This window comes from Oreochromis aureus, linkage group 5 (assembly GCF_013358895.1).
Source record: "Oreochromis aureus strain Israel breed Guangdong linkage group 5, ZZ_aureus, whole genome shotgun sequence".
Classification (NCBI taxonomy): domain Eukaryota; kingdom Metazoa; phylum Chordata; class Actinopteri; order Cichliformes; family Cichlidae; genus Oreochromis; species Oreochromis aureus.
The window spans coordinates 20,306,010-20,317,904 of record NC_052946.1 but is presented as its reverse complement, the minus strand read 5'-3'; the positions used below and the strand labels follow the sequence as shown (position 1 = coordinate 20,317,904).

The following is an 11,895-nucleotide window of genomic DNA, read 5'->3' as shown; positions in this document are numbered from 1 at the left end:
ACTATATATACTAAGTTTATATCTTAGTATAATTGGGGGAAAACTCCAGACAGGAACTGTGCATAGCTAAAGCATGCAACTCACTCATCCTTTTAGCTTATGCCAAAGCCAGCAACAGGACAGTTTTGAGTTAAAAAGCCTTTAAGTTGACACGCTTCAAAGGTTCAAAAGGCAGTAGGACCCTTGAAGCTTACATAACATTTTCTTGCCACCATAGTGACGAAGCCCAAGAGGGTAGGCGGCGGCTGGCATGGCGTGGGTTTACGGGAAAGGCAGAGGTCAAAAACTTCACCCTGCTTCATCCTCAGGTTGCTAGCCTGCTGCATAGTGGTTACGGGCTCCCTAAATTATCCTCCAGCCCATGACAGCTCATACAGAGAATCCATAATGCCCTGCTTATCCTAGTCAGGCAGCCACAGTGATCTCACTCCTGTGTCTCCTGATAGCTCTCCTAAACTATAGGACTTGGGGTACCCTTATCTAGCACCTGGCACATGTCCTGAAACAGCTCAGCCAGATAGGCTGAGATCAGAGTGTCCACATTCAGATTTTTTTATTGACTGAGCTGTTGATTTATAAACCTTTTGCTAGAAGGAAGCTGTGAAATGCTACATCGTACCTGGGAGGATTGGTCCTGCCAATGTGAGAGTGGAACGTCGGCTCGGATGGAGATGAAAAGCCACTGATTGCTCCACCACCAGGGATTCGGTGAGCCCCAATTTCACCATTGGCAATCTCCAGGCCTGAGTAACTCTTAACGGGTACTTTGTGTCGAAAGGGTTTATCCCAGGAACTCCTCATTTCTGTCATGCATGCTAAAGGAAGGGATTGCTTTTGGGGTCTTTCCCACTCGCATATGCCGCTCCCAGATTCTGCTGGAGTCGGGATCTGCTAGCTAACAGGAGTTGGGATCTGCTGTGTGCTTGAAGCCCATACAGGAAGAGGGGATGGGGCTCATTTCCCGAGATGATAAACCCGCAGCTGGGCAGAGAAGTGACATGACATCCTTAACCTTGCCGCCACGAACATTCCTCTGACAGGATCCAGTAGCTATGGTTACTAAAGATTAGCTTTGACAGATAGCAGTAACATAACAGCCACTATTATTATTTCCTCAACAAAAATAGATAATTATAGCATACTAGATGGTCCTGAAAACAGGAAAGACAAACGTGAGCTACCTTAACAGCTGCGTCAATGAACAGATTAAGTGAATTATCCTGGTCCAGGATTGCTGAGGAGCTCTTGTGATCTTCAAGAGGAATAAAGCGAGAATGCCTGGTTTGGGCTCAGGGGCTTTTATAAGAAGGTCCAGAGATTCCATGATTGGTCATGCCAGAGGATGCTTCCCATTGTGAGATACAGTGGTCTCTTGTTTATTGCGGGTGTTACATTCCAAAAATAACCCACGATAGGTGAAATCCGCGAAGTAGCCAACTTTATTTTTTACAATTATTATAGATGTTTTAAGGCTGTAAAACCCCTCACTACACACTTTATACACTTTTCTCAGACAGGCATGAACATGTTCACACTTTTCTCTCTTGTTTAAATACTCTCAAAGTTCAAACCTTCGTAGAAAAATAAGTCCAGTATTATAGAATGAAACCAAAGGCACCCGCAGTTGCCTTTGGTGGTGTAAAACATTTCGTCGACATTGTTGTGTGTTACATCCTGTGAGGCTGTGGTAGTGTGTGGGTGGGGTGTTTGCCCGTTCTCCCCGCCTCCTCCTCCCTTGCCACTCCTACCCCCTCTGTCTCTCTCTCACTCTCCTCTCTCCCCAGGACACAGCTGCTCTTGATTAGTCTCGTTTGCCACCTGACCCAAGTCAGCAATCACCTCTGAGGCTATTTAAGCTGGGGATGAGCAGTGAGCAGGGTGGTTTTTTCCTCGGTGGCTCGACACGGTTTTGTGCTAGGTCTTGGACAGACAGCCTCCTTCTGAGTAGTGAGTAGACGGGCTTGTGGGCCCTGAGAGTGTCTCCCCATGGTGAGGAGTAAAAGTTGGAAGTGTGGGAAGTGCCTCCCTTCTTTGGTTAGTAGTTTTCTTGTCTTTTGTTGCTACGAGTGTTTCTTTTGTTTTTTTTGGCATTAAAGGTAAAACGGCGTTGCCGGCTCTTTAAGTTAATGTTGTTTGTAACAGAACTATATTATTTGTAATAAAACTATATTATTATAAAACCACTCTGTGTGTTTTCCTTTTCATTCTGTTTCCGGACCCATTTGTTACTGGTCCCCTCACTTGCACGCCTAGACCCCTTCGGAGGGGACGTAACATTGTGTTTGTTTGGGGAGAAAACTTGCAAACATACAGTACAGCACTTCAGAGTCACACTGCTGGCGATCAAAGATTTATGTAAATTTGACAAGCTGAACGCATTCTGTACTGGACAGGAGACATGGCACAAGATTGATTGAAAATGGTATACAGCCAATCAGGATGCAGAACACAATGCGCTGTTTAAAAAAAAGAAAGAAAAAACATGGAAAATTGCACACAAAAAAATCTGCAAAACACTGACGCCGCGAAAGCTAAACCGCATTATAGCGAGGGACCACTGTACCAAGTGAAGTTTGAAAGAGAACAGTTTTGTATATTGAAAATGTAATAAATGTAATTGTAAAAAACTGTAATTATTTAGTTATATATCCTCATATTACTTCATTGCAGTAGTATTTACTTACTTTTTATGGTGATTGGTGACATGTTACTCACTGGAGATTGATGTATTAGAACGTAATAACAGGTCACTTCAATTTTAACAGGTGAAATCTGATGTGCCCATAGTACAAGTTCCAAACCTGTCAGAGTCCGCAGACAAGAAGAAGTTTTGGCAGTTTTCTCTATTGAAATTAGGAAATAACACTCAGTCACAGAAACAGATGATGGAGTCTGACAGTTCAGCGTAACTGAGTCTGTCTCTGTGATCATCAGTGGGCTCACTGTCAGTTTAGGTGGAAGAAGATCTGAAAAATTAAAGTATATGTTAAATTAGCATACACTTGTTTTAATGGCTTTATAATGGTTGAGGCCTGAGACAATAATTGTTGCAATATATTATATAATGGTGATGAAAATTTAGTCACTCACTGTTTATACTGATGGTGGATAGGTTGCTGTCACGAGACGTATGTTTAATAGCATCAAATTGTACAGTGTAAGAACATCTCACTTCAACCTCAGCAGGTAAACTCATATGTGCAATCTCCAGCAGCTCAGTCGCTGTCAGTGTCTGCACACAGGAGGAACCTTTGGACAGTTTTTGGCTTGCAATGTAGAAATCACACTGAGACACAGAAACAGATGATGGAGTCTGACAGTTCAGTGTGACTGAGTCAGTCTCTGTGATCGCAGGTGGATTCAGTGTCAGTTCAGGTGAAGCAATGGCTGAAATTTAAAATTACTACATGTAAGTTGTATTAAATGTTAAATACCATTGATGATGTTGTTGTAGAGAACTTTGACAAATACAAAATGTGCAAAAATAGTCAAATTAAACAATCAATATAGTCATAACAATAAAAAATTATTATATTATTATATATATTATTATATTATTACAGACTGACCTTGAGCTTTAATTTGTTGAAGGCAATCTGTTAAGGAGAGTTAAATACAAAATAGAAGCATCAATAATAAGATTTAAAGTTCAATTTATTGTCAGTAGCCTGAGATCAAAGAGAACTGTGCTAACGGGTTCACATAGAAATGTCACTTCATTTGGAGCAACAAACATGAACATTCAGTAGTAATTAATTTTTTTCTTTTTCATTTATTTATTTGATTAAATTTTCACTTCAAATTTTGGCAGTTCAAGAAATTCACAGTGAAGATATTGAAAGCAAATGTGGGAAAAATATATAAATTACCTTTATTTATTTATTTTTGGTAATCTAATTTAACATAAAATACACATGCATGGATATGCTAGGAGAGTCTGCAATACTCATTGTACAACAGCATCCAAAAATCATGCAATTATTTAAGGTATCATGTGTGTATCACTGACACAATATCAATCTTGTATTTTTAAATATCAAAGTTAGACATTCATAGTTACCTTTCAAGTTGTATCTTACACTACGATAAGACAAAGACAAAGACTCCTTTTGCAAACTGTAATCGCAACTGGCATCTTTTTGTTGAACAAAATCTAGATGCCTCAAAAAATTATTAATTTGAAAGAAAAACTGGCAGAACCTCTGTTCGCTATTTGAGCTGCTTTTCTTCCCAACAGTTGTTGTTATGATTGGACGACTTGCCTCTCCAAAGTACAGGTTACATTTTGTATCATGTTTCACAGATCGAGGCAGAGAGCAAGTGAAGATAATTTGGTTGCCAACAAAATGCTGAACCATCATCTGTGGTTCTTGACCTACATGAAAATCAAAAGAGTTTCATTAAACATTCTGCATCAGTCTGCAATCAAGCAAACTAAGATTCTGTATTAGTATTTGAAATCATATTAACATTCACAAAAGTCCTAATGTATCATCTATGTTCTACATGTTCAGAGACCTGCATAATCTTGTTTGTCATTTCAGGTGACTTTAAGTCAGATAAAATAAAATATAGAAATGTTTGCCAATAACTGTAAAAATGCTAAATCTCACTTCTACTTTAGCAGATGAACTCTGGTGTGATATCAACAGCTATTCCTTTAATGACAAATTCTGTGATCACTGCTGTGTTCACTGTCAGCTTCAGACCAAGACATGTTATATTAAATACTTAATTGTTCTGTCATATAATATACCCGTTTTTGTTTTGTTTTTTTACTCTTCCATTTGAGTAGTTATACCTTAACTGAAACAGTCATGGACTAATCATGAACTAGCATACAGTGGCAGTACAACTAAATAATAAAGACAGTAGATCAGAGACTGACCTTGTACTTGAATCACTTGGAAGGATACTGTTGAAAATATATGTCAAGAACGTAAATAAATCTTTTAATGCGTCTTAAATAACTCTATCAAAATATAGAGTCAGTAAAATTTTACATTTAGTCATATGGTGTTGGAGTCGAGACAAAGCTATGTTTGATTTGTCCCATAGTTTTGCACATAGCCAAAATTAAAAACAGAAAAAATACACTGTAGGAAAAAACTATATAAAATCAGCAACAATTTAAGAATTTGCACTCTGCATGTTGCAAGTGTGAACCTACACGAATGTTGAGAGACCACATTAAATATTCCAAAATCTGCAGGATGTTTAACTTACACATTAGGATGGCACACCAAAGACATCCAGCCATGATGAAGATGAATACTACAACTGTTGAGAAGAAGATTCTCAAAGTGTCTGACTACACAGACGGTGATGAATTAAGTTGTTTGCAGGAAAACCACAAGAGGCAGGAGGGGTACTTTATTGCAATATACAGGCCACAAAGTGGCAGATAATAAATGAGCAGCTTTTTGAAAGTACCTATGTGTGTGTAACAATATGAGCCACCACAGGGGAAGTTAAATTAAGATGACTAGATGAGTATGCTATGCTACTATATCATTTCTGTTGCTTTAGCTCTTCCTCAGATGTAAACTCTTATGCTTCTATTTCATTTAATTATTAATATTATAATAACAATTTGCAAAGAAAATGGTACGCTGTTAGCAATAAAATAGTAACATCTGTACATGATAATTTTTATGTGGTTTCCCCACCAAACAATTAAAATATTAGTTTTAATGCTGTGGCTTATTACCTGGAACATCTCTGATAGTTTGTGTGCAATAACCAGGAACCAGAAATGGAAAATGAAAAAACATTTCTGATACATTTCACAGTTGTATTTCCTATAAATGAAACCTAGAACAAAATTAAGACATCTCTATTTGCTGAATGTAAATGTCAGTTCTTCCCTCTCTTGTTTTACTTCTGTTACCTGTGTGGATACAAGGCATCATCATCATCAACAATGAATTATTTATTTCATTATGTTACTACTACTGATAGTGACATCCCCTTTTTGATGATGCTTGACATTAGGCACTATATGACTATCTTCAACAGAAGCCTCCAGTAGCCAAGTGTGCCCTCCAGGCAAACTGTAGCAGCTATGCAGTATTAGTAGCAAGCAGCTACAGTACATTATTCTTCCTGTATTTTTTCATCATCATGTTCTTTGGCCTAAAATGGGTTTGTGTGCTTAACTTAAAACTGTAGCTGGTTGGCGGGCTGAGGGTTTAAGTTGCATGTTGCCTATTTTTACAAGCCTGTGTGCATTCACAGCAAATAATAAAAGACTAGCTGCTAATGCTATTTTCACAGTTCAGAGTATTTATAATAAAGAATTTATAGCTGGAGTTGTAGTATATGTGCTATATGTGCAAAATCTTTGTACTAAACAGCTTTATGTAGTTGTGCAATAACAGACAGGGTACGGATAAGATTAAGGGGAGATGCATTTCATAGCCCTCAGTAAAGATAGAGATTCCTCTCTGAAAATCTTTCTGGCTGTGACAGATGTTTTGAAAGACGAACTTCAGGCCACTCACATGAGCATAAAAAGAGATGTGCATTACTCGATTGCTCTGGAACATTGATTATATGTATAACCGGCATACATAATACAGTAACAAGTGTTTGTGATACATGTGTAAATGTGTAAGTGACACATAGTAACCAGTTACAGAAAGTTATGTTAAACATTAAGAAAATACAGGTAAAAAATAAAATAGCAACTCTAGAGCACAGTTAGCAAGTTGTTTTTTGCCTTTTTATTTATTTATTTGCTTGTTTCACTAAATATGGTTTTCCATTTCATATGTGGTTCTTATACATGGTTTAAATAATAGATGTCTGGATGCATTTTTAGGCATTCAAAGCACAGGACTTCTGAGACATGTAATTGAAGTAAAATCAGTTCTTGTAAAAGAAAGCCTTTACAGGAACCTGTTTTATTACCTGGAAAAGGAAATCAAGTTAAATACTTTAACTGTAGTAGTTCATATTACTAACTTGTAGTATCAACTTTTTACCTTGATACTACAATTTGAAATACAAATGACACAATAGATAGATAAACATAGTCTATTAGTCAATTGTATTAAGCAGTCATTGTTCAAAAGTTGGATGATTTGGGTGAACTACAGAAAAAAGTGTTGGGTGTAATATGTTACAAAGTAGCACATTATAGGGTGACAATACATGTTTCAGTAATGCAGTAAGTTCTTCAGTTTTCTGAAGATTGAGAAAGAAAAAGTAATTCGAACAAAAATGCTTTTTTCTTCTGTACACTTCCATGGCAGTCGAGCGATTTCAGTTTGTGTGGAAAGAGGAAAATAGGGGAGCAGTCCACAACTTTTCACAGGTGGAGATATGGATGCTAACTTTATTTTTATTGCACAAAAGGAGGAGTGCACAATGGTAAAGTGGAAACTGCATCCAGGACAAAAACAACCACAATATACTGCTAACACTACTTCAGTTCTTTGCAAGCGTCTGCACAGACAGAATGCTAACACAAAGCTAGCCAAGAACCCAGAGTGACGGAGCTGCCAGATCCTGATCTTCATATTTCTACAGTAAAATTGGTGTTGCAATCACTTTGAAGTCTCTTTGGCCTGGTTTCCATCTTTTCTTTTTGTTGTCGGTTTTGTGAAAGAGTGTTTTATAATTAGGATAGGGATTTGTATTGGTGTGTGGTAGAGCTGGGTGATATATCGAGTTTTTTTAAAAATATCGATATATTTTTATACGAGATATAAGATGTGACAATATCCTTTATATCGATATAGTCTATGTTACGTTATAATTATAGTTGGGGTGCCGCAAGTTTGCCTCTCTTTCGTCCACTTTTGTCTCTACGCAACGTTACTCGACCTCGCCTCTCCTTCACTGAACACAACTCCCCCTCCTCCCCCATCGCTTCACCTGCAGGCAGCGACAAGATGGACACGGCAAATCTCTGTTAATGAGTTACTGCGCATCGCCCCGTGCGTGGGTCTGGACGGTGTCAACGTGTTAACGAGCTAACCACGCTAACGCCATGCACGGCCTGAAATCCTTTCCTTTTCTCAAAAGTTGACTGCGCACCTTTTGTATGAATTCTGGTTGTGCTTGATGACCACGAACCGATTTTATGTGATACACAGCGCTCAGCAATCTGTCAAAAATGTTTTAGTTCGACTTTGGTAAGCTACGGAGCTGCACCGCTTGATGGATTGTCGGAGCATTACGGCTACCGAGGAGCCTCGCGGAGTAATACGTACTGTGCTTCAACGTAATATTACCGTATTGTGTGTGTATAAGGACCATAAATGGCACCTGTTCAGAGACATGGTTACGAAGCAGATTTCAAACTCCAGGCTGTCAGTCACGCAGTAGAAGTTGGGAACAGAGCAGCTGTGAAATCTGTCTATGTTATTATGCTCAGCGTCTTTTAGTTTACATTTTGACTGCACAATTGTGAGCTCTTTGTTATGCACAAAACAACATAGTTTTCTTTTATTTATAGAACATCATTATTTAATAAATGCTCATAATTTATTTTTGAGTAGTTTTTTTCATGTACATCTATGCTGTATGTTAATAAAAGTGCCTGTGTGACATCTGGAACACAGCTTTGACTAAGAACTCTCTTTTTGTTCTTACTTTATGGCTTTAAAAAAATATCGAGATATATATCTTATATCGCCATCCAGCTAAAAAATATCGAGATATGAATTTTGGGTCATATTGCCCAGCTCTAGTGTGTGGGACTTTAGCCTAAAGTCTATATTCTTAATTGGTAATTATGAGACATTGCATTTCAGGTCATTTTACTGATAATGAGAAAGTAAAGTAACAAGTAGTGTAACAAATTACTTTCTCCTGCACATTAGTTTTAAGAAAAGTAAAGCAATGTGTAATACATTACTTTTTTTTTATTAATGACCCCAACACTGATTGGAAAAGTATACATTGTTCTAAGCTTGACTCAGGTGTTGTGACTGTCATCTTCCAAATTACAATTACTGAAAAAAAAAATCAATAAATATCTAAGAGCGCTTATTAAAAATACCAAAGCTGAAATCATCATCATCATGTCAATCATCTTTAGAAAAAAAAACTACAACAATTTAAGCTCAAGATTTTTTGCAAGATTGCATCTATTACCTGTCACACTTTCCTCACTTTGAGATAATTTAGATCATTTTAGACATTTTACTAACAACATCACCAAAAATGTTTCAGTGTGCATTCAGCATGCTGTATATTGTTTCCTGTGAATCTGGTGGATCTGTTTCTTCAGAGATGGTGGCGTACACGTGGTAAATGTCAGACTAGAAGAGAAAGAGTAATGACCTTTTAGTCATTAGCATTGATTAAGATGAGAAGCGGACATATTTATTACTACACCAGGTCTAACTTACATCTTCATTTTTTGTCTGTTCCAAGTTTAGTTTCTCTCCTGAAAGAGAACGACATTGAAAAATTATTGCTTTTAGTCAGGATTAAAACACACACACACACATACACCTACACACACACACACACACACACACACACACACACACACACACACGGAAGTGCAAGAAAACATATAGTCCAGTGGGTTCACAAAGTTTGTCTTCTAACTGTATATGTCACAGTGTTCTTCTCAATTTGAACATTTTAAAGGCTCTTTAGTGGTCAAGTAGCTGTCCTTATCACAAGGCAGTAAAATGTTATCAAAGCCAAAGCTCCCTTGTCATACACTGGAAAAAATCAACTATGTTACTGAAAGTTAGTCAGCAGTAATAACTAAATATGCTACAGATATGAAATAAAGATTTGAGCATATTAACAATATTACTGTTAAAACAGTCATCACGTTCTTGTGATACTTTCAGAAACAACTAATGCTACACATAAATAATTTGTACTCCATGTACCACAATTTCACCATCAAATTGGTAGGCAGGTAGATGTTTGAAAAAACACTTACTAGTAAGATAGTTGTTGTCAGGTACTGAAGTGATCACACTGTAGTCTCCATCATTACCTGCAGGTAACTTAACACAAGAGGAAAAAAACTTGGGTATTTAAGTGATTTTTTAATTAAGTATATGTTTCATTTGACCGAAACATTTTTTTAGATTACCATTCCTCCATGGTTCATTTTAGTCATTGACAGAAAATCACCTGTAACAAAAGAAAAACTCACTAAAATAAAAAACAAAATACATGGATTGATAGTTTTGTAATGCTGCCTGACAGCTAAATGTATACAATACCTGGTGATGCTGCTTTTGTCCTAGACATCAATAAAGAAAAGGTTTAAAATTATAATTAAAAAAAAGCTGTATGCATTACATTACACAAGAAAAAAAAGTGTGCCTGTTGTAGAGAATTAGAAAAAAATATTATGAGACACATTTATTAGGCTTCCTCCCCTCAAGCAAGCCATTTAATACACCACTGCTCCAGTGATTCTGTTCACTGGCTGAATAAGAAAAAGTCTGAAGTAAATAATGATGATAGAAAAAACAACTTAAGGTTTGCTGAAAAAATATTCCTTACAGCTGCTACGGCAGACGTGTTTGGTTATGAATGAAGGGCCCAAGATGGAGGCACTGGCTGTGATGCGAGTGAGCTTTTATTCCAACAGGGGGAAAACACAAACAAAAGTAACGATGGCCAGAACAAAACTAAGAAAACCTAAACTGGGAAGACCTAACAAACAAAACCCAAAACCATACACACAGGGAGAAACACGGGTTAACACGCGAAGATGAGCAGAGGAATGATGGCATCATGAGCAGAGGAACGCAGACGAACCGACGACGAACACAGGAGAATACACACTAGATATACACAAAGGTAAACGAGGAAACAGCACACAGGAGGGAGACATGGCTGAACCTAACTGACATAACGAAACAGGGAGGACGCAAAACAGAACACACCGACATCAGACATGGACCTTCAAAGTAAAATTGGAACACACTGAGTGAACTCAGAAACACCACACTGACAAAGCAAAGAAGGAACACGCGGGCAGGGATCACTAGACACTAACCTAAACCTACCCTAACTCAATAATAATAATAATCAGAAAGCACAACTAAGGATAAGTATAATACAAAAACAAAAGAAACAAAAGATGCTGGGTCAAAATGACCCAGAACTGTGACACTTACCTGCTTTGAGAACTTGTTTCTGGAAAGGTAGTGGTAAAGAAATGTCTGATCAGCATCTGATTAACCTTAAAGTCACAGGTTCATTTTAAACTATGAAACTGAGAACATAAAATAATTTTTTAAAGGTGTATAAAGTAGGGATGATAAACTGGGGGGAAAAAAATCCAGGAGAAATTAAATGCCTCCCTTTTGTCCTCTTCAGAATAAGATGATCTTTTTAATGTACCATTATTCTAGTATATTTCATGCAGCTATGCAAAATGTATCACTATATTATAAACATTTCATGAGTTCCAGGTTATCGAAGCAGGGATGAATCAGAAATCTTAAATGTACTGTTTTGTACTCATTTGCACTACATTTTCTGAATATTTGATCCCTCATAACTTCTATAAGTACTGTAAGTACAGGAGATAGCCACATTGATTTTTTCAGAGCTAATTTTTTATTTATGGCATAGATTAAGTGAAATAATCATTGGTACAGTGGGTGTTTTATCTGTTTACTGATCATTCATAGGAGAACAGTTTAAAATGCATGTTTTGGTTATACTTTGAATTCAAATGTGTTATTTTTGGTTGACAGCCAGATTCTATCTCTAAAAAACATAAACATAAAAAGTTGTATGTTTTCATGTGTGCCCTCACCACTTCTTCTTTTGAATGTGAGAAGCCCCAGCACCAGTAAGATGACACCCATGGTTACTCCAAATCCAGTCACAGCTACTGCCAACTTCCATAGTGCTTCTGTATTGAAAGCCAGAAAAGAGTTTCACTTCTAACTC

General features: G+C 37.2%; 2 protein-coding genes across 2 annotated transcripts in view; both read right to left on the bottom strand.

Annotated features, from left to right (window-relative positions):
* Positions 1 to 2,945: 2,945 nt before the first annotated feature.
* Positions 2,946 to 5,282, bottom strand: LOC120440233. Its single transcript, XM_039612228.1, has 6 exons — positions 5,227 to 5,282; positions 4,889 to 4,915; positions 4,061 to 4,375; positions 3,570 to 3,596; positions 3,173 to 3,387; positions 2,946 to 2,966 (listed from the first exon to the last, which is right to left on the bottom strand). The coding sequence occupies exons 1-6, from the start codon at positions 5,258 to 5,260 to the stop codon at positions 2,946 to 2,948; spliced, it is 639 nt and encodes a 212-aa protein (XP_039468162.1). The 5' UTR covers positions 5,261 to 5,282.
* Positions 5,283 to 8,941: 3,659 nt separating this feature from the next.
* LOC120440399 (location of vulva defective 1-like) overlaps positions 8,942 to 11,895 on the bottom strand; it is a 59,191-nt gene continuing 56,237 nt past the window's right edge. Inside the window, exons 15-21 of the mRNA XM_039612798.1 lie at positions 11,759 to 11,857; positions 11,112 to 11,130; positions 10,206 to 10,225; positions 10,073 to 10,113; positions 9,917 to 9,983; positions 9,363 to 9,400; positions 8,942 to 9,272 (exon numbers count right to left, since the gene is read on the bottom strand). Coding sequence (XP_039468732.1) covers positions 9,180 to 9,272; positions 9,363 to 9,400; positions 9,917 to 9,983; positions 10,073 to 10,113; positions 10,206 to 10,225; positions 11,112 to 11,130; positions 11,759 to 11,857 — 377 coding nt within the window. The 3' untranslated portion in view covers positions 8,942 to 9,179. The remainder of the gene's footprint in view (positions 9,273 to 9,362; positions 9,401 to 9,916; positions 9,984 to 10,072; positions 10,114 to 10,205; positions 10,226 to 11,111; positions 11,131 to 11,758; positions 11,858 to 11,895) is intronic.

Coding starts and splice junctions, on each gene's coding strand:
- LOC120440233 (XM_039612228.1), bottom strand. CDS start 5,260: ATGGCTGGATGTCTTTGGTGTGCCATCCTAATGT. Junction 3,597..4,060: donor TGTAAGATACAACTTGAAAG/GTAACTATGAAT, acceptor TCTCCTTAACAG/ATTGCCTTCAACAAATTAAA. Junction 3,388..3,569: donor TCAACAAATTAAAGCTCAAG/GTCAGTCTGTAA, acceptor TTTAAATTTCAG/CCATTGCTTCACCTGAACTG.